Genomic DNA, 26914 nt, shown 5'->3' with positions numbered 1-26914 from the left:
CCACAACATTTTTTTTGCCTTCCACATGCACAATATGGAAGTGGAACATAGACAAAAAGTTTGCCCATCGCATATGCTTCTCTGAAAGCTTAGTTTGCGTGAGGAAATAACACAAGGTTTGATGATCTGTCTGCAGAGTGAAATCAGCCCCAAGCAAATAGTGTTTCCATGTAGAAAGAGCATGAATTACAGCCAACATCTCTTTCTCATAAACCTGTAAATGCTTCTCGGCATCCTGCAATATTCGACTCTCATAGGCGATAGATCACATGTCCTTCCTGCATGAGAACTGCCCCAATGCTGTTTCCACATGCATCACACTGGACAACAAAAGCCTTTCGGAGGTCCCGTAATACCAATACTGGATCCGAAGTAAGCTTTTCTTTAAGCTTTTTAAAGGCTGTAATTTCCTAATCAGCCCATCTAAACGGAGTTGCCTTCTTTGTTAAGGCATGAATGGGCGAAGCAATTTCAGCAAAATACCATATATACCGCCTGTAATACGAACACAAACCCAAAAAGCTGCGTACATCCTCAAATCTGGCCAATTAAGAATTGCTTCCACCTGCGAATGGATCCATACGGACTCCATGCTTAGACACAATATGCCCCAAGAAGTGTATCTCTTGCAAGAAAAACTCACTCTTCTTGCCATTAATGACCTGCCTATGGTTCTGGAGTTCGTCAAACACAATGGCTAAATGCCTTCTATGCTCCTCCTCAGTGTGTGAATGCACAATCATATCATCAAAGAATGTGCCCACAAACGCTCTATGAGGCCGGAAAATCCTGTCCATCATTCTGTTAAATGTGACAGGTGCATTTGTCAAACCAAAGAGCATGACCAAGAACTCATATAACCCAAAAGTGGTTTGAAATGCTGTCTTATGCACATCCTCAGGTCTAATACGTATCTGATGATACCCTCTTTTCAAGTCTATTTGACTAAAGACTTGTGGAGCCTTGTAAGCGGTCCAAAATGTCATCTATCCTCGGAATGGGAAATCGATTCTTGATGGTATTCTTGTTCAGTGCCATGTAATCAATACACATGTGCCAAGAACCATCTTTCTTTTGCACTAAGAGTACAGGTGAGCAAAAGGGTGATGAGCTAGGCTGAATCAATCCTTTATTCAAGAGCTCCTGTACGTGACTCATAATTTCTTCTTGTTGGGCTGCATTAACAGGGTACGGCGGTCTATTTGGTGGAGTACTACCCGGAATTAGATCAATGGCATGATCTTCCGGCCTCTCCGGAGGAAGTTCTCCTGGCAATGACTCGGAAAAACAATGTTGGAACCCACATAAGTAATCAGTCCTGTCCTTATCTAACGTAGACAAATTAGACTTGGACTCATCATCTTTTGCATCTTTTAAATAAATCAAGTACGCGGAAAGATGCTTTTTCATTACTGATGAAATTGCCGAAGCTGATACAATAGGAACAGATTCCCCTTTTAGCTTTACATCCAAAACATGTTCTTTCCCTCTATGAGTCAAAGTAATCTTCCTATTGTATGTATCCACCACCGCATGTACTCTGTGGCACCATGGCATTCCCAACAACACATCACATCCATCAAGTGGCATGATGAAAAACTCCTCGCTGTCCACATAACCCTGCAAATGAAGCCTGAGCTTCCCAATAATAGGAGTGATGGCTTCTGCATACCAGGACAAGCCATGTTAGCCTCATATAAAGGCCCCATCTCCTCTGCACGGATCCCCAATCGGCCAGCCAAATCCGGTGAAATAAAGTTGGCTCTAGCACCTGTGTCAAAGAAAATCAAGGCATTTTGATCTCTCACTTTGCCCCATGCCGTGCACAGCTCAGTCTCTTCACCACCTGGTTGTTCCCCAACAAGATCAGGAACTAACCATGCAGAAGGTTTTGGTTTCTTTGACTTGGGCTCTCCTTTGGTATCAGAGTCCTTTTGGGACTTTCGCTTGGGACAATTAAAAGACATATGTCCCTCCTCTGTACCGTAAAACATTTCCGAGCATCCATCAAAGCCTGTCTCTCCTCAGGAGTTCTCTTGGGCATTGGCAACTTCTTATACCGCTTCTCTGTAGACCCTTTTGCATCACGCGAAGCATGCCTTGACTTTTCAGATTTCTTGCTTGAGCTTTTACTTCCTTTAAATCCAGATGAGACTCCAGTGAGTAACGCATTTGCTGTCATAGCATTCTCTATCATCTGTGACATATTTGTTACTCGAGTCTTTATGCAATAGTCACGCACTTCCTTGGGCAGCCCACAACAATACTTCTCCACCTGCTCAGACAAAGGCATTGCACGATAAGAAGTAACTGGGAGTAAAGCTTCCCAAAACTTCTTATTATAATCTTTAAGATTTTCACACTTTGATGCATCCAACTTGTGCCATGCTGTCATTACATTGACCTCAAAAGTAGATGTGAGCCATACGGAAGAGAACACCTGTTTAAATTGTACCCAAGTAGATGGTGCTTGCCCTACAAAAGAAGAGTAGACCACCACTGCAATGCATTGCCTTTGAGAAAAGTCGCAGCTTTTCTCACCTTAGAGGACTCCGTGTAATTACCACCAGAAAAAGCAGCATCAAACTGCTGCAAAAAGGTAAGTGCCTTTAGTTTATCTTTGGCCCCACTGAATGTATCAAATTTCACAGCAGCTCCCCCTTCCTTATAATCCTTTGCGTTACCCATAGGCGTTAGATTATCATAAGGAAGTGGCTTCACAAGATTGCTACCCCTAGCATTCATGCCCATCATAGGGTCAACATTACCAATTCCCACACCTGGCATGCCATACATTCCAGCCATGTTTCCAAACATACCACTATGCATACCGAACTGCATGCCCCCATACATATTTCCTTGCATTCCAGGTTGCATGCCCCCAAACATGTTTCCTTGCATTCCGGACTGCATACCACCATACATATTCCCTTGCATACCAGGCTGAAAATTAGCTCCAAAAGTCCCTGGCATACCCATGCCCCCCTTAGGATAACCCCCAGTCATGGATTGGAACACAGAGCCACCACCAAAATAACCTGGATGCATAGACTGCTGAGGAATAGATGGCTGTCCGAAAAAGGAACTCTGTGAGTTGGCACCAAAAGTATGTCGCATGTTCGGAAACTGTCCAAAAGATGGATCCTGTGGGAAGGCACCACTATGACCCTGAGGTAGGTTCTTAGAACGCACCTTCTTCTTCTTCTTTTCAAGCTCAGAACGGGATCTCATAAATTCAGCAAATTTCTCACTTTGTGTGAGCTGCATAAACACATCCATTACACCTGCCAAACGATGTTTAAACTGAGCATCATCTTCCTCTTTACTAGGCATATCTTTTGGCTGTGTTACATCCTCATATTGTTCATCATCTGCAGCCTGTTCTCCTGCAAGAATGTCCTCAGATTCATTTCTCTCAGGAGAGGTCTCTTGCTCTTCCTCTTCATTATAAAAATATTCATCTTCTGTGTCTGACATGTTGCTGAATTTTTCAGCAATGACTTTCCTCGAGTCAACCACGAGCTCACCCCCTTACGAAAGTTGATGGGTCCCGGCAACGGAACCTTGAAACCGGCCTCTGGTAGAAACCAAAGTGCGGTAGACTAGCAGTCACCCTTCCACTTGTAGTCCAAATAAATAACGAAATTAACTGGAGCTAGAATGCCCCAAAACTGAAATGAAATCGACACCTGTTGGCCCCAAAGCTTGGCGCCCTTTTCGGTATTTCTTTATTCAAATTCAATGAGATGTAAAACTGAGTACAACAATGTCACGTGCACACCATTCAGGTGTACAGTGACATGGCATCATATTAGCATCATAGACATCATGCTTGATGATGTCTATGATGCTAATATGATGCCATGTCACTGTACACCTGAATGGTGTGCACGTGACAAACAAAGCCAGCCAGGAGAATAAACCTGTATGTCCAATCTGGCAGCCCTCAAGACCTCTTAGCACAGAGGATTCACACACAGATCTGTGTCCCACAAAAGCAACACACTGTGCTTCCCTCTGATCAACCAAGACAATTCAGCCGGGCAGCCTTGAGCACACATCTGGCATATTTCATGAACATGGTTGCACAACTGAGTTCAAATATACATCCACTGTCCAGTCTCTGTTACCACCCTTTCAAACTGCCATACCCCTCCTCTCACAAGGGGCCAGATGACACAACTCTGAAGCAGACATAAGCCAGTGGAAAGAAAGAAAAATGGACGAGTTCAGAGCTTACCAATTCAATGCGTGGTTCTGCACCTGTGGGACTGATCGTACGAGTCTGTACTTGACAAAGACTGTCTATACTCTCCTCCCTGCAACCACCTGACTGATGCACCAACTATGCTCTGATAAAGCACCGCCTGTTATTACTGTTCAGGACTGTACCTGCCTGCACCTGTCCGTACAGGTCAACTGTATCTGACTGTACCTGTCCGTACAGGACTGTACGGATTGTACCTGCAGTCGCCTGAACCTGCGCGCCTGTTGTCTGTACCCTGGTCGCCTGCGCCGCTTGAACCAAATAATGCCCAGCAGTCTGTACCTGCTATCGTACAACAGCGCCTGCAACCAATTATGTACAGCCGCCAACAGTACGGACTGTACTTGCTGTCCGTACCTGCCTGCGCCGCCTAAACCTGCAGTAGTCGATTGTACCTGCAGCAGCAGCCGACTGTACGGGCAGCCTCCACCAGTGCTGTACGGCCTGCCTCCACGTGGGCTGTACGGCCAGGGTCTGTACGGCCTGTTCTGTACGCAGCCAAAAACCAGCAAAAATCCTCTCTGTAGTTAGCTTCCACGACTCTCCCAAAAAGCAAGAGAGAGAGAGAGAGAGAGAGAGAGAGAGAGAGAGAGAGAGAGAGGCGTGTAACTCCCAAAGTGGAGTTACCCCTTTCTCCAAAAATATCCTAAGCCCCTTTCTCAAGTTTATTAAACTTCTAAGGGTCACTTATGCCTAGGGGCCACCCATGGTTAGAACATTAAAAATATTAATGTTCTTGGTCCCCCTTCACACTTGAAGATGTCCACACATCATAACATTTGTCCGGGCACCCCAAATATGAATCATTTAATATTTGTCTTGCTCACCAACCACACCATGCCCACACTTGTGCTGTTCCATTTTCACAGGGTCATGACACCTATTGTGCACCACATGAGTTTGCTCATCCTGTAAAGCATTGGAGGCATGCATTTCATTGTCCCTACCTCCTGTATTAGCATCTCCAACATTCATTTTATGGCTGTCCATAATGTTCTAAGTGTAGAGATAGCTAGTGTTTACGGTGATTGTCTCTCACGATAGAAGTCTAAGAGAACCGTATGCTCTGATACCAATGTAACTTGGTTGAACACAATGCTAATCAATACACTTACATACACTAAGATTTGATGGACACTTGCTCAAATACAAGAAGTAAATTGCTGAATTGACAAGAGACACACAATGAGCCGGAACGGCCGGCCTCTCCCTCTAATAAAGTATATTGATCTTGGGAGAATCAAGTACATAGTGTCATGGGCATTTCTGACCAAATTTCCATACCAATGCATATGAATACAGTATTGCAAACAAGTGGTTGTTGATGTAGACTTGCAACCCACACTACCCTCTCAAGTGCCCATGTTCCCTACCATCTGCTCTCTATTGTTCCACCAACACATGGTAGCAGCAATGTGCAAGAGAGCACGTAGGACAAGAGAGTACTACACAGGGTATGTGATCTTGTAATCCGGTTCCTCCCTCCTGCTACTTGCTCCCATATTTAAGCATAAAAGCTTACCAATAGCAAGTAGAGTTGATGACAGCGGAAGTCTTCGCGATGGAAGTCCTTGGAGTGTTGAGATCTTTGATTTGTCGCCTTTCTTCGTGACAAAAGTCTTCAAGAGGATGAAGGGAACCTTGGGAAAGCTTCCCCTATGGTTCCACTTGAGAAAGGAGAGCTGAAATTAGGGTTTCCAGCAAAAGACCAGAAATTACAGCAATAAAGAGAGCTGTTTTGTTGAATTTCAGTCATTGGGAGTGTGTAGGAGAGTGATTAGTATCCAGAAACACTCTAGGAAGCTTGAGAATCACCTTAGCAAGTTGGGTATGGCTATGGAGAGCTTGGAAATGGAGAGAAATGGTGGAAAAACAGAGTTTTTAGCCTCCAAAAATCTTCATGAAGAGAAAACAGGAATTTTCTCTTAATAAGTAAGTGAATTGGGGTCCAATCAGGTGAAGGGACATGGGGAGATGCCCATTTATGAGTAAAAGGGGAGGATCAGGTCCTGGACATTGAGTCTTGTCTGCCTCGGGACTTCAGTGAGTGTGAACTTGGAAGCGGTCATAATTTATAAGTGACTTTTGGACGCCCAAACTTTAATGAAGTGGGAACGCACTCACTTATAAATATTGGCTACGTCCTAAGGGCTATTTGAGCCTAGATTGGGTAGTACTTACCACCTGTTCACATGCCACACAACCATGTCAGCAGACAGTTTCACATGCTCCAGGCTAGTACACGAGGTACCAGACCGAATGGAACACCAATCCACCAAGCATTTCCGGGCATGTACACGGAGGCACAAGTCCCAACGGAAAGCCAAGTCTACAGTATCACATGAGTGGCATCAATCCCCGGCATAAACAACTGCCATGGACACGAGTCCAATGTACATACATGATAAGAAAGCACGGGTGGACCAATTGGGTGGCCAAATGGTGACATCTGGCGATGGTGAGGATGCCGTGGTCGGGATCGTGGTGGGCGTGTCCGACAAGCACGACATAAGATAACTGCTCTATCAGTGGTGACTCTCTGGGAGCGTGGTCGGTGCCCTGATGGCCCAATGGAGGAGGTATCAGGAGGTGTCGGCTGGGTTCCTGGTGCTGGTGCCGAAGAAATCTGTCAGGGTCCTCTGTCTAGGTACATCATGGCTCGGCCTCCTGTCTGCCAAGAGGGTCTCTCTGTGTCTCTTGAGCTCAAGTAGAAACAATCCCAGGCATCTCTGATCCTCAAAACTCCATGACCCTGCGTAACGGCCCAAAACCCTCTCGGAAGAGGCGGTGATATCTCCCTCGGATCTCATAATAGACTGTACATCGGCAAATGTAGTGTTTCTCTGACTCTATCTCCTGGTAGCATAGCTAACAAATGTGGTCATCCAAGATCTGATGCACGTATCGCCCTGTCTCAATCCGCAGCTGGTGTGATGAGGTCCGGATCTGTCCAATGGCACAACATATCCCATGTGATAGGTGTACATCCATGTACGTCGGGCGGGTGATAAAATCATCCGGTGAGAGGTGTAGAAAATGGCTCTTGTAATGAGCCATTTTCGTGCCCAGGGACTCAAGGGTCCTAGTCCATGTCCTCTCTGTGTCCACTGTGATGATATCCATCCTGATCACCCAGTTTTGCTCTAAGCGGGTGAGATCCAAAAATGGACAATCCACACTATACTGAAAGGGTGGTAGTGGCTCTATCCGCAAACCATGTAGGTCAAACCATGATCTCATCTGAGTGTACCAACAATGAGTATCTCCATCCTCTGCCAACTGTATGGATGAGGTCAATGCCAAGAGAGAGAGAGAGAGAGAGAGAGAGAGAGAGAGAGAGAGAGAGAGAAATGAAATGTTATATTAACGTCTTCAAAAGGCCATAATGACCTATGAGACCAAAAGTTACATCATGGTGGATCTGATACAATGTCTGGATAAAAAAAAACCCAGAAAATGAAAAATAAAGATGATACTACAGGCACCTAGAAAATGAAATTGGAAATGGAAGGTAAACAGAAACCCTTATAGGGTGTGAATATAGTGAGGGGGGGGGGTACGCTATGGAGGTGAGTGGAATATAGTGAGGGGATACAATATCATGTGGGACGGAGGGGTACACTATGGAGGTGCCTCCATCTCACAATATGTGCCGCATCGGACGCTGGCGGATCTCCTCAATATCCTCCATGGTGAGTACTCTGACTGGACGTCTCCCATGCCGTGCTAGTATGGTCCTGATCCTCTGTTGTAGTCTCCGCCGGTGTCGAGATGGGCCTCTCATCTTGGGGCGCGTGGACCGCCCCAGCTCCATAGCCCGATCAATCAGTGTACCTCTGGTGCGGCTGTACTCTGGGGCTAGCTGCAATGCCTGCTGACCTGACTGCTCAATCTCTGGTCGAAAGAAGTCTGTAATCTGCCTCTGTAGGTGTCTCTCCCTCTCTGATCCCCTCCCTCTCAGGAGACCCTCTCTATGTCTACGTAGCTCCAGCAAGTACAATCCAAGGCATCTCTGATCCTGGTATCTCATGACTCTAGAAAGTGGTCCAAAGCCCTCTCTGAACAGGCAATGGAAACGGCCTCGTATCTCATAATATACTGGACAGTGACATATGTAATGTAACTCTGTCTCTGGCTCCATCTGGCACAGCTGACAAATCCTGGCCTCAGCTGGTACTCCTCTGAATCTGCCAGTCTCAATCTCTAGCTGGTGTGAGGATGTGCGCATCTGACCAATAGCACACCGTACCCCATGAGAAAGATGAGTATCCATGTAGCTGGGTCTAATCACAAACCCATCCTCCGTGAGCTGGAGAAGATGATCTCTATAGAAAGCCATCTTCGTACCAAGCTCGTGTGTCGGCTGTATCCATGTCCTCCTAGTGTCCAGCTGAGTCAAGTCCTGCCTGATAAGCCTGGTAATCTCTGCCCGTGTGAGAGAGAGGAAGGGTGCATCCAGGGAGTACTGAAATGGAGGTAGCCTGTCCATACTAAAGCCATGCAGTTGGAACCAATCTGTCATCTGTGCATACCAACATGATCCGTCTCCCTGTGATGCCAACTGTCGTGAAGACTCCAGGGCTAAGCGAGCATATCTGTCTCTAGGGAGAGCCCAAGTGCTATGTATAAAGGAGACTGATCGAGTGAGTGCCTCTACTACCAATGGGGGGGCAGCCATCTCTGCACGGATAATATCATGTGGTACGGAGGCCTTGGCCCTAATCATCCGGGAAATCATAGAAACCAAGGGCCTCTCCATACGTCTCCATCCATCAGTGCTACCAGCTCAGCTGTGGTGATCCACTGAGGGTCCCCATATCTCCACTCCATACAGCATGGCTGAAGTGACCAAAGTGTCAAAGAGCCAGAGCTTTGTTCGAGGTTCCTGAAACTGAACCTGCGAACACATCCTCTCTAGTCTCCCCAATGCTGCATAAGCTCTGGTCAATCTGGTCTCCGCTGCTCTCCTCAAGGAAAATAGTGGGCCACTAAAAACCACACCAAGGTAAGTATATGCATCTGTATACTCCACTGTCTCCTGACCATATGTAAAGGTGGGCATTGACCTCCTAACCCACTGTGCTGTGGTGTTAAACACCATCACCTTGGTTTTACCAAGGTTAACAGACAATCCACTGTCCTCTGCAAACATGTGCAATGCATCCAAATGACGCTGCATCCCCTCTGGAGAATCTGAGATCAGCACAATATCATCAGCATACAATAACAGCGGAATCCATGTCCCTGCTAGCTGTGCTCCTCTGTCACCCTCCCGCTCTACATAGTCCGAAACCTCATCCACATACATCCCAAATAAGGTGGGGGAAAGGGGGCAGCCCTGTTTCACCCCAACAGTGGAGTGAACCATCTCAGATGTACCCTGGGTAGTACGTACCTGCCCCACAACTGTCCTGTATAAAGCCATGATTCCCCAAATCAGCTCTGTGGGCACTCCCATCTCCTGTAGTTTGCGCATCAGCCTGGCTCTCGGTACTGTGTCAAAAGCTTTGCGGAAATCCACAAAGCAACAATAAATCCTCCTGCCATATAATCTGCCCTCCTCAATAATAGCTCTGAGTGTCAAGATATGGTCAAGAGTGGAGAAACCTCTCCTGAACCCTGCCTGCCCTGATGCACGTATGCCCTCTCTCTCTGCCCATCTACTCAACTCTTGCTCAAGAATAGATGCATATAATCTAGCCAATGTGTGACCAATCATGATGGTACGATAATTCCCAGGAAGCATGGGATCCCCTGACTTGAAGATAGGCACAATCGTGGACATATTCCAAGTCTCAGGAAAACCCTCACACATGGCTCGGTTAAACATCATAGCAATAAGCTCTGCAAGCATATCTCTGGCATGAATAAAGTGCTCTGCTGCCAAACCATCATGATCATATGCTCTCCCAGTCCTCATCCTGTCAATAGCTTTCCTTACCATCTCAGCAGTAAAGAAAGCACATGTCTCTGGGCATGGCTCCGATGGGTCTGGCAGGGGCGGCTGTCCTGGTGCTGTGTACAGGGATGCTGCATACTCACCCCAAATCTCTGTGGAGGTAATGGCTGGTGATGGTGAATGCTCATGGAATAGTCTCCATGCCTCGCCTGAGTCCTGACTCATAAATAACTGGTACAAATCCCTCTCTAACTGAGCAAGATAAGCTCTCTTCTTCCGTCGCACTAGGTGCCGGAAGGTAATCCGTGACTGTCTGTGAGTGGTAACACCCATGAGCACCTCTCTCTGTAATCTGATCCTCATCTCTCTGCACTCCTCATCATACCAACTGTTCTGGGGCATGTTCCCAGATCGTCTCCATGTAGGCTGACTATGGGGATATGCCTCTGATGCTGCAGCATGAAGCGTCTCTATCAATATCTGAGTGAGCTCATCTAATGGCCGTCCCGGCTCCTCGGCACATAGGCGTCTGTATATCTCATCCGTGTATACGGTGTCCATCTCCCTCGTAAAGGTAAAACGAGTGTGTGTGGAGACCTGTCCCAATGTAGCGGTGCTGAACTGAAATGTGAGAGTGAAGGACAAGATAGCATGATCCACTGCTATTCCAACCGGCCTAGTGCCTACCATAAAATCCTGAAAAGAGGGAATGAGACTGGGCTGAGCCATAACATAGTCCACTGTACTAGCACCATGCCGATGTGGAAAGCTAGTGAAACCGCCCGATGTCGGGAATCTCTGTAGGCCATTCAGGATGGCCAATCCATGTGCAGTCCCCATGTCTATCAAATACCGCCCATACACTGTATGTTCCTCATCCTGTGAGAGTCTAGATAGGCCCATATCCCTAACATCAAGCTCCCTCAACATCTCCTCTGAGGTATCATAAAATACTGTCTGGTTATGGGCGGTCCTAGCATTGAAGTCCCCCAGGAGAATGATGTCACCATCCCTGGAGAACTCCCAAATGTCATCATCCAAAATAGAAAAGGGAGACTGCCCGCTAGGTGATGCATACACTGATGTACTAGGAGCAAAATAGCATATAGCAATGTAAAGATATCTGCCGGTCTCTGCCCTCAATCTAACCCTCATGTACCTAGCCTGCTCATCTCTGCGGACTATATGTATCAGTGGCTGTAGCTCCTCTCTAAACAATACTGCCACTCCTCCTGAGCCCCGTCCTCTATGCTCTGAACGAGTCTCCTGTCTACAAGCTGTCTCCCATCGGTATCCACTAACATGTGGCATGGACTGTCCAGGAGCCTGATGCGTCTCACAGTAGAAGATGATGTCCCTCCCAGTGAAACTATCCTCAAAAGCCCCTACATCAAGGTGTAGAGATCCATTACAATTCCAAGTAGCAACTTTGAGTGTAGTCCCATAGGTCTCGCACCGTCATGAAGAGCGCCTCTCCATAATCACCACTCTACCATCTCTATAGAAGGCCACTTTCCCTTTCTCTCGGGCTGCCCTTATCTCGGGCATAACTTCTTTCATGTGGGCAAGTTGCGAGAGTGTGAGGTCATCTCCAAGAAATATTCCGGTTTGCTTGAGTGTAGGACGTCTCTTCAAGAAGTCCTTCTTCGCTTCCATGGAGGGGAAACGAATGATAAGTGCTCTCTCCTTAGAAGAAGATTCGCCACTACCTTCTCTCTTCTTTCCCACTCTCCATGCCTTTGTGTGCGTGGCTTCAATGCCCATCATAGAGAAGAGCTCCTTGGTTTCCCCTTCCGCATCATCACGGTCTTTTAGACCGGACACTCGTACATGTAAGGCCCGGGTCTTCCTCCTTTGCTCCTCTTCAAGGGTCATGTTGATGATGGTGGGAGTGGGGATGGGTGGCGATTCTTTACCTTTCCCTTTCTTGGCGACCTCGATCCATTTCTCGGCCTCGTCCATCTTCTTTTGTGTCTTTGTGATCACCTCCACCCAGAGAGAGCATGTGCCACAGCTCCAGCCCGCCTCCTGCTGTTCAGCCCTCCGCTTTTTCACCAGTAGAGAAGCGCCTAGCTGCAGCCCACTAGCCCCTCTCCCCAAAAGAAGCGTAGGTTCCCCAATAATAACTTATGGGCCACCCTTTAAAAAAAGGGTGTTCTATTATTTTTAAGGCTTTTAAACCTTTGTCCCCTCCAACCCTTTGTCCCCTTGGGTTATGTGAAGGGACTTTAATCATCTTGCCCCAAACTGGTGCCATTCACACTGTCCACCATGTCCCTGTGCACACCTGCATATTGTCCAGAGAAAAACATAGGGTCGTGACACCTTTCATACAGGGAAATGTCCAGGCTGGTGACATCCTCCCCAGCTTCTTAAAAGTTGTCCGCAACTTTAAGCTTCAAGCCATATATTCAAGATATAATCATGTCCCATCGAGTGGGCGAGACGAGACAGTCTCAAAAATCCAATATAACTGAAGAATCCATGTCCCAAAGAAATGGGTGAGACTAAATAAGTCTCCATAATACCAATATCAAAATCATGTCCCAAAATAAATGGGCGAGAATTCCATGGAAGATATGCTAGACACAGGCACAAGAGCCAATTGTGTCTCAATTACCAATATCAATGAGATAATCATATGCCAATGAAAATCACCAACCAGGTGCTAAGACACTTAAATAAGTGCCATGCACAAGAAACTAGTGCCTCACATAGAAACATGTGCTATGCACACAAACTGGTGCCATTTAAGAGCACAAAACATGGTGACAGAAAAGTTGGTTCTCCATAGTTAATATCATAGGTATACCCTGTTTCTTCTAGTTTATAGGTATTTCGGCCAAATGAGAAACCATAGATATAGTCCATAAGATCTCTGTCACTGTATAACCCAGTAACAAACAAGCTCAAGGCACACAAACATATGCCAATCCACATGACCCTTGGCGTACACATAAGTTCCCTGCCAACCAAGTATCATGTCCTCTTTACCACTTGCACTCCGTGTTGGTACTCTGACCACACACCTTGGATGAGAGGTGGGCTCAAGTAACAAGATAAAACAATCACTCGCAGGCATAGATAGCCTTGTGTTCCATAAGCATTTCTGCTACACATAGTTTATAGGCATTTCGGCCACCAACTCACACTACCCTCTCAAGTGCCCCTGTTCCCTTCCATCTGTTCTCTATTGTTCCACCCAGATATGGTAGAAACAATCTCCAAGAGAGCACGAAGGACAAGATAACACTACACACGGTATGTTGTGCTCGACACTACCCTCTAAAGTGCCCATTTTCCCTTCTATATGTTCTCTATTGTTCCACCCACACATGGTAGAAACAATCTTCAAGAGAGCGTGTAGGACAAGAGAACACTACACAAGGTATGTGAACCATGAATTCCATAAGTCCAATGCATCCCAAATAAAGGGAGTCAAAAAGAATAATCCATCCCAGTAAAAGGGAGTCATAAACATAATCCATAAACCTAAGGATGGATCCAAATCCCTAGAAAAGAAGTCCAGGAATCCATAGACCTGTATACCATAACTCTTACCACATGCTTCGTGCTGACCACACACCTTGGAGTAGAGGTGGACTTTTATCCATAAAAGCATCATATATGTCGTCGAGAAAGAAATCTCCATAGATATAATCCATCCCAATAAAGGGAGCCATAAACAATGTTTCCCTGAAACCATCTCAAGGCAAACAACACCACCTTTCTCCTTGCATGGCTATACAAGGGTTAGTGAACATCAAAAACACTTCATAGTAAATAGCAAAGCACCAACTTTGCAAACTCAAAGTATACTTAGCTTTTCTTTGTCAGGTTGGTCATGAAGCCAAAAGAAATATCTTGTCACCATATCCTTAAGATATCCTGAGATATATCTCCATATAGCTTGCCTGTAAGCTTGATAATATAATCCACAATATCCATATGGAAAGAGTGCTAAACGTGTGCACATAAAGCCAACTCCATACTTCCAAGATAAATTTTGTGAATTCATAAATCCTTAGACGAAGCTGTCTATTGCTCATGCTCTTGCTTCATAGGCTCTGAAGTGGCTGGCCATGCTTAATAGCAATGATGGTAAGTGTGGTCCCCACTTGAGATCTTTTCTCTTCCTTATTGATAAAAGGAAGCCTCCGCTTTCAAGGAAGCCTATGCTTTGATACCACTAGGACCAAGAGGTCTTGGGTTCAAAAATCCCCTTGGTGCTTCCTCGGCGGCATTGCCTACGGGTGGATAAATAAGCGCATACAGGCGGTTGTCTTCGGACGGTGAAAAATTGGTAACTATGGGAGGATCTTGGGTCAAAGGCCAGTTGAAAAAAAAAAAAGCTACCCAAGTCATGTCTGGTGACAATTCAGCATAAGGAGTTTTAACAACCGAATACCTAGTTGTGCAGTTAAGAATGTGGTTTGAGAGAGGTGCTGAGGTGATATTATAACAAGCAGCTGCTGTAGGCTGCCTAGAAGATGCACAAAAGGGGGGGCAATTCGATATACATTTAGTAATAGTTATTTGAGCTTGTGTTGTGTGACTTGTGGTTTTTTCTCTTGTGTGATGGCTTGCTGCTTGAATTTTGGACAAAATTTTCTGGCATCGAGAACCTTGCCTCTTTGTGGAAGAGCATAACTTCTTGGCTGAAAAAAATATAGCCTGAACAATGAGTTTGAGGGGCAACTTGCTGTACAGAGTAAAATAATTAGGGTTGGTCTCACTTTAGTTCCAAAAGCAAGAAGCCTCACTGACAAAAAATTATGGATGGTACTTAACAAAGGTGACTTGTTTACATCATAGATCAAACAGAAACTAATGGTTTCACACACATCGAATTAGTCTACATTGTCCCTACAGATTACATTTCTCCTCCGGGCTTCCACTTGTTAATACAGCATGCTTGATTCTCATTTTGTGTACTGCGTATGTTATTGAAATGTACAACGTGGTGAGGTCTTACGTTTCTACTGTACTTACCAGGCAGGAGAGCTACTTTGCCTATTTGTTTGGCGTAAAGGAGCCGGGCTTCTTTGGTGCCATAGTAAGTCAAACTTATTGCACAGGATACTTGAGCTCTATTATGCTTTATTTTCATTACATAGCAGCTTTAAAATTCAATAGGCTTGTTTAGAGATCAGGATCATTGCTTTTTTCTTCCTTGGATGTTGTGGAGTAGTGAAGTCTTTAAGAAGAGTTACTTCTTGTTAAACTCATGAGTTAACTATAACTATAACCACAGCACACTGAACCTTGCTAAGGAAACTTCACTCGTGAATGCCTAATTATAATGAACTGGTGAGTGAACTATAACCACACCACACTGAACTTTGCTATATAATAGACTGGTGGGGCTCATAATCAACTGAAGATTAAAGTGCCCTAAAGTGTAGGGCTCCTTATGCAGGCTGCTGTTTAGGTCGGTGGTCTGAGTTAATATCAACTATGTGATGCTAATAGCACCATTGCTCTCTCAGACCACGCCCCAGTTCTCCTACAGGACCCATGGAGATCAGAGGGGCAGCAGAGTGTCCATATCCTAGAGAGCTTGATTCAGGATCCCGAGATTGGCAGGCAGATGAGGAGATATGAAGAGTTCTCTCTTTCAGGCAGGGCTATTCAGCTGCAGCAGATCTTGACCTTGGCCTTTGGGAGATCAGCTCTTTCCTACAGAGGGCAGCCCAGGACCCAGTTCATCCTGTTTCGGGAGCAGCAGCGGAGCCTTCACAGGAGCCTTACTTCCCTTCAGCACCTCCAGGAGTAGACCCCAGATAGCCCATGGTTGGAGTCCCAGGTGGAGACAGCCCGCACAGAGATCCACTTGATTGAGGAGAGCAGGGTGGAGTTTAGGTACCATGCTCACGCCTCTTTCTGGACAGAAGCAGGAGACAGGGTCACTACGGAGTTCTTCGAGATGACAGGCCCTCACCATCGGATAGACGGGGTCCTCAGGTTGACAAGTAGAGATGGCTCCATTGAGTCAGGTCCCCCTAGGTTCGTGCCATTGCCACAGATTTTTTCTCTCGGCCAATCCTCTGTCTTCCCAGGCTGAGGCAGCGTTGAGGCAGCAAGAGAGAGAGTTTGGCAGCATACTTATGAGGTGGTCTCACCAGGGTTGCAGATTTCTTTGTGCTCTCCCTTCTTGCGTGATGAGTTGCGTGAGGCTCTAAGGGCCCTGTCTCGTGGCAAGTGCCTCCAGGGAGGATGGCCTTCCAGTTTGCCTCTTCGTTCTTCATTGGGATCTCATGGAGGATAGTTTCTGAGCGGCCTTCAACGAGATCATGGCCTCTGGCCCCATGTCGGAGAGGCTTTTGAAGAAACTTTTTCGTTTGTCCACCTCCCCGATTTGATTCATGGCACCCAGACCCGGTTCAACCAGGATAGGAGCATCTTGGATACATCTTCACCTTCTGGGAGGTGACTGCCATAGCTATTGTTCACCAGGAGGACATGGTAGTTCTACTCCTGGATTTCGAGAAAGCCTATGACAGTGTGGAGTGGGCTTTCCTAGAGGGCACTATGCTTTGGATGGGGTTCCTGGCACGCTGGATTAGAGGAGTCTCATCATTGTATTCTGCTGCCCACAGCCAGGTCCGCATTCAGGGGACTAGAGGGGAGAGGATTCCGATTTCCATAACAGTTCAGGGATGCCTTCTTGCCCCTTTCTCTTCCTCTTCGTAGCTGAGGGGATGAGCAGCTTCCTGTCTGCCCAGGGCACTGGACTTCAGGGCCTTCGTCTTCTCATTAGGTCCCAGGAGGAGCTTCTTGACTCTGAGTTTGCAGATGACACAGCAGCATACCTTTCCGGAGAGGAAGGATATCTTCGGAGATTCATGCTAGCCATTGAGGACTTTTGCCTTGCTGTTCCCCTATTCAATTTGGGTTGGATCCGCACCCACCCTGCCTTGGTGCTCAGTTGAGGGTTTCTAGTGGATTCCCAATGGCACCCCGGCTTGATGCTAAGTTGAGGCTTTCTAGTCGATTCCCAATGGCACCCCAGTCAGATATTTGGGATGTCTACGGATTGATGTCTCACCAGAGCAGTAGCTTGTCCCATTCTTCTAAACGCATTCGGAAGAGGCTCCTTTACTGGAGCATTGCCCGTCCCTCCCTTGTTGGCCGCGTGTTTGTGGCTAACTAGGTGCTCATGGCTACCATGGGGTACATTACTTCTTATTGGGCATTCTCTGCGCATGCCTTGGACAGGTGTAGCGTCTGATGAGGAACTTTCTATGGGCAGGGATAGATGGCAGATCTGCATGGGCCAAAGCGCGATGGAGGGTAATTATCCAGCCTTATCATCAGGGCCGTCTTGGCATGATTGATCCGGCTATCCGCCCTGTTGGGCAATGAATGGATGCAGCTCTCCGATCCTCCGGAAGACTCTTAAAGGAATTCCAAGCAAAAACTGTGTATGCACATCTCTCCCATCCTCACCACTGCATGTAACAAGATGCACCAAGTGGCCGACCGGCCTCATCCCCTGATGAACTCGTTCCAGATAATAGGTTGTCGTCAGCCTCATCCAAAGACCTAGGAAGCCTTTGTCGAAAAAATGGTCTCATGCTTCTCAATGCTCTAACAATGGGTGCAATAAGAGGGAAAGATGGTGCCCTCATATCAACCTCTGTGAACAAAAACCATGTGCTGGGCAACCAGTCTCTCCCAACACGGGGTGTACATCCGGAAATCTGAAACAAGAAAAAATCCTTCCAAGGCTCAGTGCCTGGTAGGAAACCTCTGACCACAAGTTTGCAAAGCAATGCCCTGCACTAAACATCCGGTTCAATAATATTTAGTCCCCCCGCTCGTCTTGGTTGAATAACTATAAGCCAAGCTACCCTAGCACGAGTGTTTGTGGTGCCATCCAAACCCGACCAAAGAAAATTGTGGATCAATCTCCGCAGCTCACCAATGTACGCACGAGAGTATCAGAATACGCAGCGGAGATGATGTCAAAATCTGGAAACACAAGAGCAAGTGCAGAAAAAGACAGCAATGGAGAGAGAGGCGTGTAACTCTACTATATATACACAAGAAGAATCCCGAATGATGATACAAATGACAAAGGGCTGTGGGGCCATTTTATATGGCTCCCAAGTGGGGGTCGGCCTGCTCCAAAGGCAACCGACAGGCACAAAACTCCACGACCTGCCACATAGACCTGTCGGCCAGCACCAGAAAGGTGTCCACACACAGTTGGGTATAGTCGGCCAGGATATATGCGCTTGCCAGCTCAGGACTGCCCCCCCAAGCCATAGATAAATGGAAAAAATGTGGGGGAAAATACAGGGAGTGAGGAAAAATGAGAACAACACCTACAAGGGTGGGCACACCCACAACAAAGGCCCTGGTGTCTCAGTAAAGACAGGAGATGACTTCTAACACCCCCTTTCAGCTCTTGGCTGTGAAACCAACCACAGGGAGCTGGGGTGCAGCCTAAGCAAAGCCTGAGATAGCGACTTCGTGAAGAGGTCCACCATACTGTCCTCCATCAAATAGAACTCTAGCAAGATGTCATCAGCAATGATCTGTTCACAAACAAAGTGCCTCTCGATAACCGTGGGTTCCTCCAGTGGAAGCCCAATCCTGCCATGCAACCTCTGCAACCTCACCACCTCGCAAGCAACATCACAAGCAGCCCGGTACTCTGCCTCTATCGACGACAAGGCAAAAGATGATTGCCTCTTACTGCTCCATAAAACTACTCCTGGGCCTGAAGTAGATCTCCTCGTGTCTGGATCTCCTCCCCAATCTCAAACTCCATCCATCAATCCCCCTCGTGTGTAAAAGAGTCCATGATCCTGCCTCCCAAAGAGTCATCTGCAAACACGAGCTCATCAGCCTCTTCAGGAAGCTCCCGTCCAATCTGGTATCCATCAACCAGATCAATGAACCATTCTGCTTTCGAGTCAAAGAGGCATCACACTGCTCACAAGGATCAACACCTGTTACGGTGGGAAGCCAAAACCTAGAAACCTGCTGAAGAGCACGCAGGGTGAAACCGGCCTCTGGTAGAAACCAAAGTGCGGTAGACTAGCAGCAGTCACCTATCCAATTGTAGTCCAGACAATTAACAAATGAACAAGAGCTAGAATGCTCCAGAAAAAAAAGAAAAACGACACCTATTGGCCCCAAAGCTTGGCGCCCCTTTCGGTATTTCTTTATTCAATTTCAATGGAAAAGTTTAACTGAGTACAACAAAGCCAGTCAAGAAAAATAAACCTGCATGTCCAATCTGGCAACCCTCAAGACCTCTTAGCATAGAGGATACACATACACATCTATGTCCCACAAAAGCAACACACTGTTGTCTCCTCTAATCAACCAAGACAATGCAACAGGGAAGCCTTGAGCACGCATCTGGCTATTCCATGATCATGGCTTCAAACTCAGCCAAAGAACAAATCCACTATCCAACTCTATTTCCACCCTTCAAACTGCCACACCCCTCCTCTCACAAAGGGCCAGAAGAAACAACTCTGAAGCAGTCATAAGCCAGTGGAAAGAGAGAGAAAGATATTCAGCAGATTCACTGCTGTCCCTCAGCCCAATCCTCCTCAAAAACACCACCTCTGAGAGTATAGAGTATGCTGTCCTGAATTTGCAGCCACCCGCCTTTGCCCTCCAGAGCTCACACAAGGAGAAGAGAGAGAGAGAGAGAGAAAGAAAGAAAGAAAGAAAGATATATTAACGTCTGCAAAAGGCCAAAATTGGCCTATGAGACAAACAAGTAGTACAATGATGTTCCTCCAGTCATCAAGAGGAAAATGTGGGGTGAGAATAAAATGTACAAGTATGACAACACGACCATAGGGGACTCAATGGTGGTGTACAAACGAGAGGGTGTGGATGGAGTACTAGGGCTACTAATGCATCTCTATATGCTAAAGGGGTGATACAAGTATGATATGTTATCTACTCCTAACTCCATCCAATCCCATAGTCTGGGTACAATATGTCATACATCTGATCTGAGGATGCCATAAATGTCTGGAACATGCGTCCTGGATCAGAGCGAAAATGTGCCAGCTGCTCCTCGACCTCCTGCTGGTGTCGAGACCGGATGGCCGCGATCTCCCTGTGGTGCAGCCGTGGTGTCTGGTAGCCGGCTAGTCCAGGTCATCCCCTAGCTCGAATCTCCTCCGCTCGCTGAGATGTCACTCCCAATGTGTGTGGCTAGGCTACTGGTGCCAATCTCTGGAAGAAGTCAGTCAACTGGGACTGTCTTCCTCCGCTATGATGTGCGGGTGTCTGAAGTAAGATCTCCGTGTCTATGTAGTGCTAGTAGTAGTCTGAGAGAGAGAGAGAGAGAGAGAGAGAGAGAGAGAGAGAGAGAGAGAGAAATGAAAATGAAATGATATATTAACGTCTTCAGAAGGCCAAAATGACCTATGAGACCAAAAAGGTTACAACAATTGGTGGATCTGATACAATGTCTGTGTAAGGAAAGCTAAAAACAACTAAACAACTAACTAAAACTGAAACAACTATGAGGAAAAGTACGGTACTAGGAGCTCCTAATGGATAACATCTGGGAGGAAAACTCCAGCAACAAAGATAAGCATCATACACATCACTATCCGAAGATGTCTCTCATCGGTCGATGGCGGATATCCTCAATGTCCTCCATGGTGAGTACTCTGACTGGACGTCTCCCATGCCGTGCTAGTATGGTCCAGATCCTCTGTTGTAGTCTCTGCCGGTGTTGAGATGGGCCTCTCATCTTGGGGCGCCTGGATCGCCCCAGCTCTATAGCCCGATCAATCAGTGTACCTCTGGTGCGGCTGTACTCTGGGGCTAGCTGCAATGCCTACTGGCCTGACTGCTGAATCTCTGGTCGAAAGAAGTCTGTAATCTGCCTCTGTAGGTGTCTCTCCGTCTCTGATCCCCTCCCTCTCAAGAGACCCTCTCTATGTCTACGCAGCTCCAGCAAGTACAATCCGAGGCATCTCTGATCCTGGTATCTTATGACTCTAGAAAGTGGTCCGAAGCCCTCTCTGACCAGGCAGTAAAAGCGGCCTCGTATCTCATAATATACTGGACAGTGACATATGTAATGTAACTCTGTCTCTGGCTCCATCTGGCACAGCTGACAAATCCTGGCCTCAGCCGGTACTCCTCTGAATCTGCCAGTCTCAATCTCTAGCTGGTGTGAGGATGTGCGCATCTGACCAATAGCACACCGTACCCCATGAGAAAGATGAGTATCCATGTAGCTGGGTCTAATCACGAACCCATCCTCCGTGAGCTGGAGAAGATGATCTCTATAGAAAGCCATCTTCGTACCAAGCTCGTGTGTCGGCTGTATCCATGTCCTCCTAGTGTCCAGCTGAGTCAAGTCTTGCCTGATAAGTCTGGTAATCTCTACCCGTGTGAGAGAGAGGGAGGGTGCATCCAGGGAGTACTGAAATGGAGGTAGCCTGTCCATACTAAAGCCATGCAGCTGGAACCAAGCTATCATCTCTGCATACCAACATGATCCGTCTCCCTGTGATGCCAACTGTCGTGAAGACTCCAGGGCTAAGCGAGCATATCTGTCTCTAGGGAGAGCCCAAGTGCTATGTATAAAGGAGACTGATCGAGTGAGTGCCTCTACTACCAATGGGGGGGCAGCCATCTCTGCACGGATCATATCATGTGGTACGGAGGCCTTGGCCCTAATCATCCGGGAAATCATAGAAACCAAGGACCTCTCCATACGTCTCCATCCATCTGTGCTACCAGCTTGGCTGTAGTGATCCACTGAGGGCCCCCATATCTCCACTCCATACAGCATGGCTGAAGTGACCAAAGTGTCAAAGAGCCAGAGCTTTGTTCGAGGTTCCTGAAACTGAACCTGCGAACACATCCTCTCTAGTCTCCCCAATGCTGCATAAGCTCTGGTCAATCTGGTCTCCACTGCTCTCCTCAAGGAAAATAGTGGGCCACTAAAAACCACACCAAGGTAAGTATATGCATCTGTATACTCCACCGTCTCCTGACCATATGTAAAGGTGGGTATTGACCTCCTAACCCACTGTGCTGTGGTGTTAAACACCATTACCTTGGTTTTACCAAGGTTAACAGACAATCCACTGTCCTCTGCAAACGTGTGCAATGCATCCAAATGATGCTGCATCCCCTCTGGAGAATCTGAGATCAGCACAATATCATCAGCATACAATAACAGCGGAATCCATGTCCCTGCTAGCTGTGCTCCTCTGTCACCCTCCCGCTCTACATAGTCCGAAACCTCATCCACATACATCCCAAATAAGGTGGGAGAAAGGGGGCAGCCCTGTTTCACCCCAATAGTGGAGTGAACCATCTCAAAACTGAGCAAGATAAGCCCTCTTCTTCCGTCGCACTAGGTGCCGGAAGGTAATCCGTGACTGTCTGTGAGTGGTAACACCCATGAGCACCTCTCTCTGTAATCTGATCCTCATCTCTCTGCACTCCTCATCATACCAACTGTTCTGGGGCATGTTCCCAGATCGTCTCCGTGTAGGCTGACTATGGGGATATGCCTCTGATGCTGCAGCATGAAGCGTCTCTATCAATATCTGAGTGAGCTCATCTAATGGCCGTCCCGGCTCCTCGGCACATAAGCGTCTGTATATCTCATCCGTGTACACGGTGTCAGTCTCCCTCGTAAAGGTATAACGAGTGTGTGTGGAGACCTGTCCCAATGGAGCGGTGCTGAACTGAAATGTGAGAGTGAAGGACAAGATGGCATGATCCACTACTATTCCAACCGACCTAGTGCCTACCATAAAATCCTGAAGAGAGGGAATGAGACTGGGCTGAGCCATAACATAGTCCACTGTACTAGCACCATGCCGATGTGGAAAGCTAGTGAAACTGCCCGATGTCGGGAATCTCTGTAGGCCATTCAGGATGGCCAATCCATGTGCAGTCCCCATGTCTAGCAAATACCGCCCATACACTGTATGTTCCTCATCCTGTGAGAGTCTAGATAGGCCCATATCCCCAACATCAAGCTCCCTCAACATCTCCTCTGAGGTACCATAAAATACTGTGTGGTTATGGGCGGTCCTGGCATTGAAGTCCCCCAAGAGAATGATGTCACCATCCCTGGAGAACTCCCAAATGTCATCATCCAAAATAGAAAAGGGAGACTGCCCGCTAGGTGATGCATACACTGATGTACTAGGAGCAAAATAGCATATAGCAATGTAGAGATATCTGCCCGTCTCTGCCCTCAGTCTAACCCACATGTACCTAACCTGCTCATCTCTGCGGACTATATGTATCAGTGGCCGTAGCTCCTCTCTAAACAATACTGCCACTCCTCCTGAGCCCCGTCGTCTATGCTCTGAACGAGTCTCCTGTCTACAAGCTGTCTCCCATCGGTATCCACTAACATGTGGCATGGACTGTCCAGGAGCCTGATGTGTCTCACAGTAGAAGATGATGTCTCTCCCAGTGAAACTATCCTCAAAAGCCCCTACATCAAGGCGTAGAGATCCATTACAATTCCAAGTAGCAACTTTGAGTGTAGTGCGATAGGTCTCGCGCCGTCATGAAGAGCGCCTGAGAGAGAGAGAGAGAGAAATGAAATGAAATGAAATGTTATATTAACGTCTTCAAAAGGCCATAATGACCTATGAGACCAAAAGTTACATCATGGTGGATCTGATACAATGTCTGGATAAAAAAACCCAGAAAATGAAAAATAAAGATGATACTACTGGCACCTAGAAAATGAAACTGGAACTGGAAGGTACACTATGGAGGTACCTCCATCTCATAATATGTGCCGCATCGGAGAGAGAGAGAGAGAAGGGTTCAGCCGGCACGAGCTGCCCTATACGGTTCTTCACCAACCGGCATGCGCTAGCTGACCAACAGCCACCCTGACAACAGCCGCCTATACCTGCTAGCCTGCAACGCCTGTACCCGTCTGCGTGAGAAAAGGTGTAGCCGCCTGTACCTGTCCGTACTAGTCTGTACCTGCAACCGCCTGCGTCAGCAAAACTGCAACAGCCACCTGTACCTGTCTGTACCAGTCGCCCTACAGCACCTATACATGTCCGTACCAATCTGTACTTGTAGCTGCTATACTGTACGGCTCTCCTTCAGGCGTCCTGTACCAGCCTGTTCTCCACGCAGCCAGTCGACCTATTCTCTCCACGCAGCCAACCGACTAGTTCTTTCCACAAAGCAAGAGGGAGAGAGATGGAGAGGGAGGCGTGTACTCTAAAAGTGGAGTAGCCCCCCCTCCATAATTATCCTAGTGGCTCTCCCTTAAAGTTTTTTAAAACTAAGGGCCACCCAAGGTTTATAAACCTTATAAAATTTAATACCTTGGTCCCCCTTCACACTTGGGGTTGTCCACACATGCTACCTTTTTGTCCGGACACCCAAGTATGAATCTTTAAAAATTTATCTTGCTCACCGACCACCATGCCCACACTTGTGCGGTTCCAATTTCACAGGGTCATGACACAAGGCCTTCTGAAACCTGTCAACCACCCCCTCTCAGTTCGGAACCACAAAGCCTGGAGAATGTGCAACAACCACCTCCTTCTGCAAGTAATCAACTGTCACCTGCCCGGCTTTCCAAGAGGTCCCCGTGGAAAGAACATCCTCATCTACAGGAGTTTCTTTGTTCCGAATACTACGAGACATCAGAGCATAGGTTACCTATAAAGTTTCCTCTGACTGACGAACACAAGAACCACCAACTTCAAAACTGGAAAGTTCTTGCCAATTGTTGCCATCAATTGGCAAGCTATCCACCATCTGGTCCGGGAAAGCCTACACCTGCAACGTATCCACACTTAAGTGGCCATTACCAGACTGCCACTCATCACAAAACTGAGGACCTGGGAGAGAGAGTACTGAAAGTTTGTAAACTCCATTCTCCACTCCGCCTTCCCAAACACCACCTGGCCTGTTGCCTTGTCCCGGAGAGCAACAAAATGCTCATCAAACTCTACCCGTACGCCAGTCTTGCAAACCTGATGCACTGACAACAGATGAAAACCAAGGGATGGAACATACAACACCTGGGAGGAATGCTTCCCTCCTCTGCCATCGGGAACTATCTCCAACTTGCCCTCACTGTGAACTGGGATAGTGGATGTATCCCCAGTAAGAATGTGACCAGAATAACTGCAGAGATCCTGTAAATTTGAACGGGAAGGAGTCATGTGCCTGGAAGATCTTGTATATGGAGTGTTGAGTGTTGAGTAGAGAAGAAGAAGATTTTCAGCCTCTCACCTTGTGTGTTCTCTATTAGGGTTTGTGAGTGTGTGTGTGTGCTTGCAAGAGCTCAAGCTCTCTTCCCCCCTGCATCTTTTCATGGTATCAGAGCCTGGTTCGTGCTAAGGGCTGAGCTGCAAGCAAGAGAACCACAGGAAGCGGTACGAGGGTAAGAGCTTCAACTACTCTTCCCTATTTGTGTTGGTGACTACACCCTTGTCGGGAGCTCTACGGGAGGCACCGGCAAACGGTCTCTGATTGAGGAGCTTTCTTCGTGGGAGTAAAGCTATAGGGCAACTATACAATCCTATCGGACTATGATTTTCGGGCCGAAAACGCGTTTCGGGCGCGTCTGGACCTCCGTTTTTCAGAAAGCAGGCGATTTCGAGCACTGCGGGTAAGTCATCGATTCTCTGCAGAACTTTGTTTTAAGAACTGCAGGAAGACAGATTGACTGTGCAGACACTGTGGGTGCTGCAAAGAGGTCTACAGTTGCCATTGGGTGTATGTATGCACATTGAAGTCACTGGTTGTGACATTTGAGAGAAGTGCACAAAAGCCGGAGTCTTCATGGTTGCTGCTGAGGAATCTTCACCCTTCTCGGTCTCCGCTTGGGGCACTGCCTCCGATAGTGGCCTTTCTCGCCACAATTGTTACAGGTACTCTCTGCCTTTAGTTTCTCGCGGTCAGCGTCCAACTTCTGCTCAGAAGACCTCTCCGTTGAAGCCTTCCCTTTGCCCTTGTTACGGCCTTTCAATCGTTGGCCAGTTAAGGCCAACGAACCTCCGCCCTGTGGAGGGTTCAAGAATCGTTCCTCCTAGTCCAAGACCATGGGCACAAGCTCCTCTCATGTGATGGTGCTGAGCCTACCACTGGTAATCAAAGACGAGTAAAATGTTGAGTACTAAGAGGGCAAATGCGATAGCAACGTTATGGCCATGTCCTCTAACGATATCTTCTTCCCAGGAGAACTTCCTGCTAAAGAGCCTGCAGCTTGTTAATATGCTCCCGCATCGTCGACGACTTTGCAGGGCTCATAACCCGCATCTGTACTTCAAAGGAAATCCTCTTCACATGGGCGATACCCTATTATAAAGAGAAGCCAAATGCTACCATATACCTCTGGCCAGCGTCATATGCTTTACATGATTGATTACCTGCGGTGTGCAGTTGAGGAAGATAAATGAACGGACCCTGGCGTTGACACGATCCCACAACTGTGCCTGTGCCTCCCGGTCCTTAGGAATCGACGGTAACTCCCCTTCCTCTACCTCCGGCCGTGGAACCACAACAACGATGAAATCAGCAAGGTCGTATGACTCCAGAACAGATTCCATCATAACCTTCCATATGCCGTAGTTGTTCCTGTCCAACTGACGGTCCACTGGGAACATGGGGAGTGTAGGGATCTTCACATGCCTCTCTCAGCCATCTCTAACAAATATGCCATTGCGGGAATGTAATCTGAAAAAGGGTGGGTGGGTGGGAACAAAGAAGAACTTACACCTGCAAGTGGTTGTCCAACA

The 26914-nt window shown here is 47.3% G+C and overlaps 1 protein-coding gene across 6 annotated transcripts in view; it reads left to right on the top strand.

Annotated features, from left to right (window-relative positions):
• LOC147637617 (Metallopeptidase M24 family protein) overlaps positions 1 to 26914 on the top strand; it is a 212691-nt gene that overhangs the window by 33535 nt on the left and 152242 nt on the right. For all 6 annotated transcript variants that reach the window (XM_086799443.1, XM_086799444.1, XM_086799442.1 and 3 more), the window contains exon 3: positions 15162 to 15222. In XM_086799443.1, the coding sequence (XP_086655569.1) occupies positions 15162 to 15222 (61 nt within the window). The remainder of the gene's footprint in view (positions 1 to 15161; positions 15223 to 26914) is intronic.

The sequence above is a fragment of the Cibotium barometz genome, chromosome 6, assembly GCF_041138505.1.
Source record: "Cibotium barometz isolate CiBa-2024 chromosome 6, ASM4113850v1, whole genome shotgun sequence".
NCBI classification, from domain to species: domain Eukaryota; kingdom Viridiplantae; phylum Streptophyta; class Polypodiopsida; order Cyatheales; family Cibotiaceae; genus Cibotium; species Cibotium barometz.
This window is presented reverse-complemented; position numbering and strand designations above follow the sequence as displayed.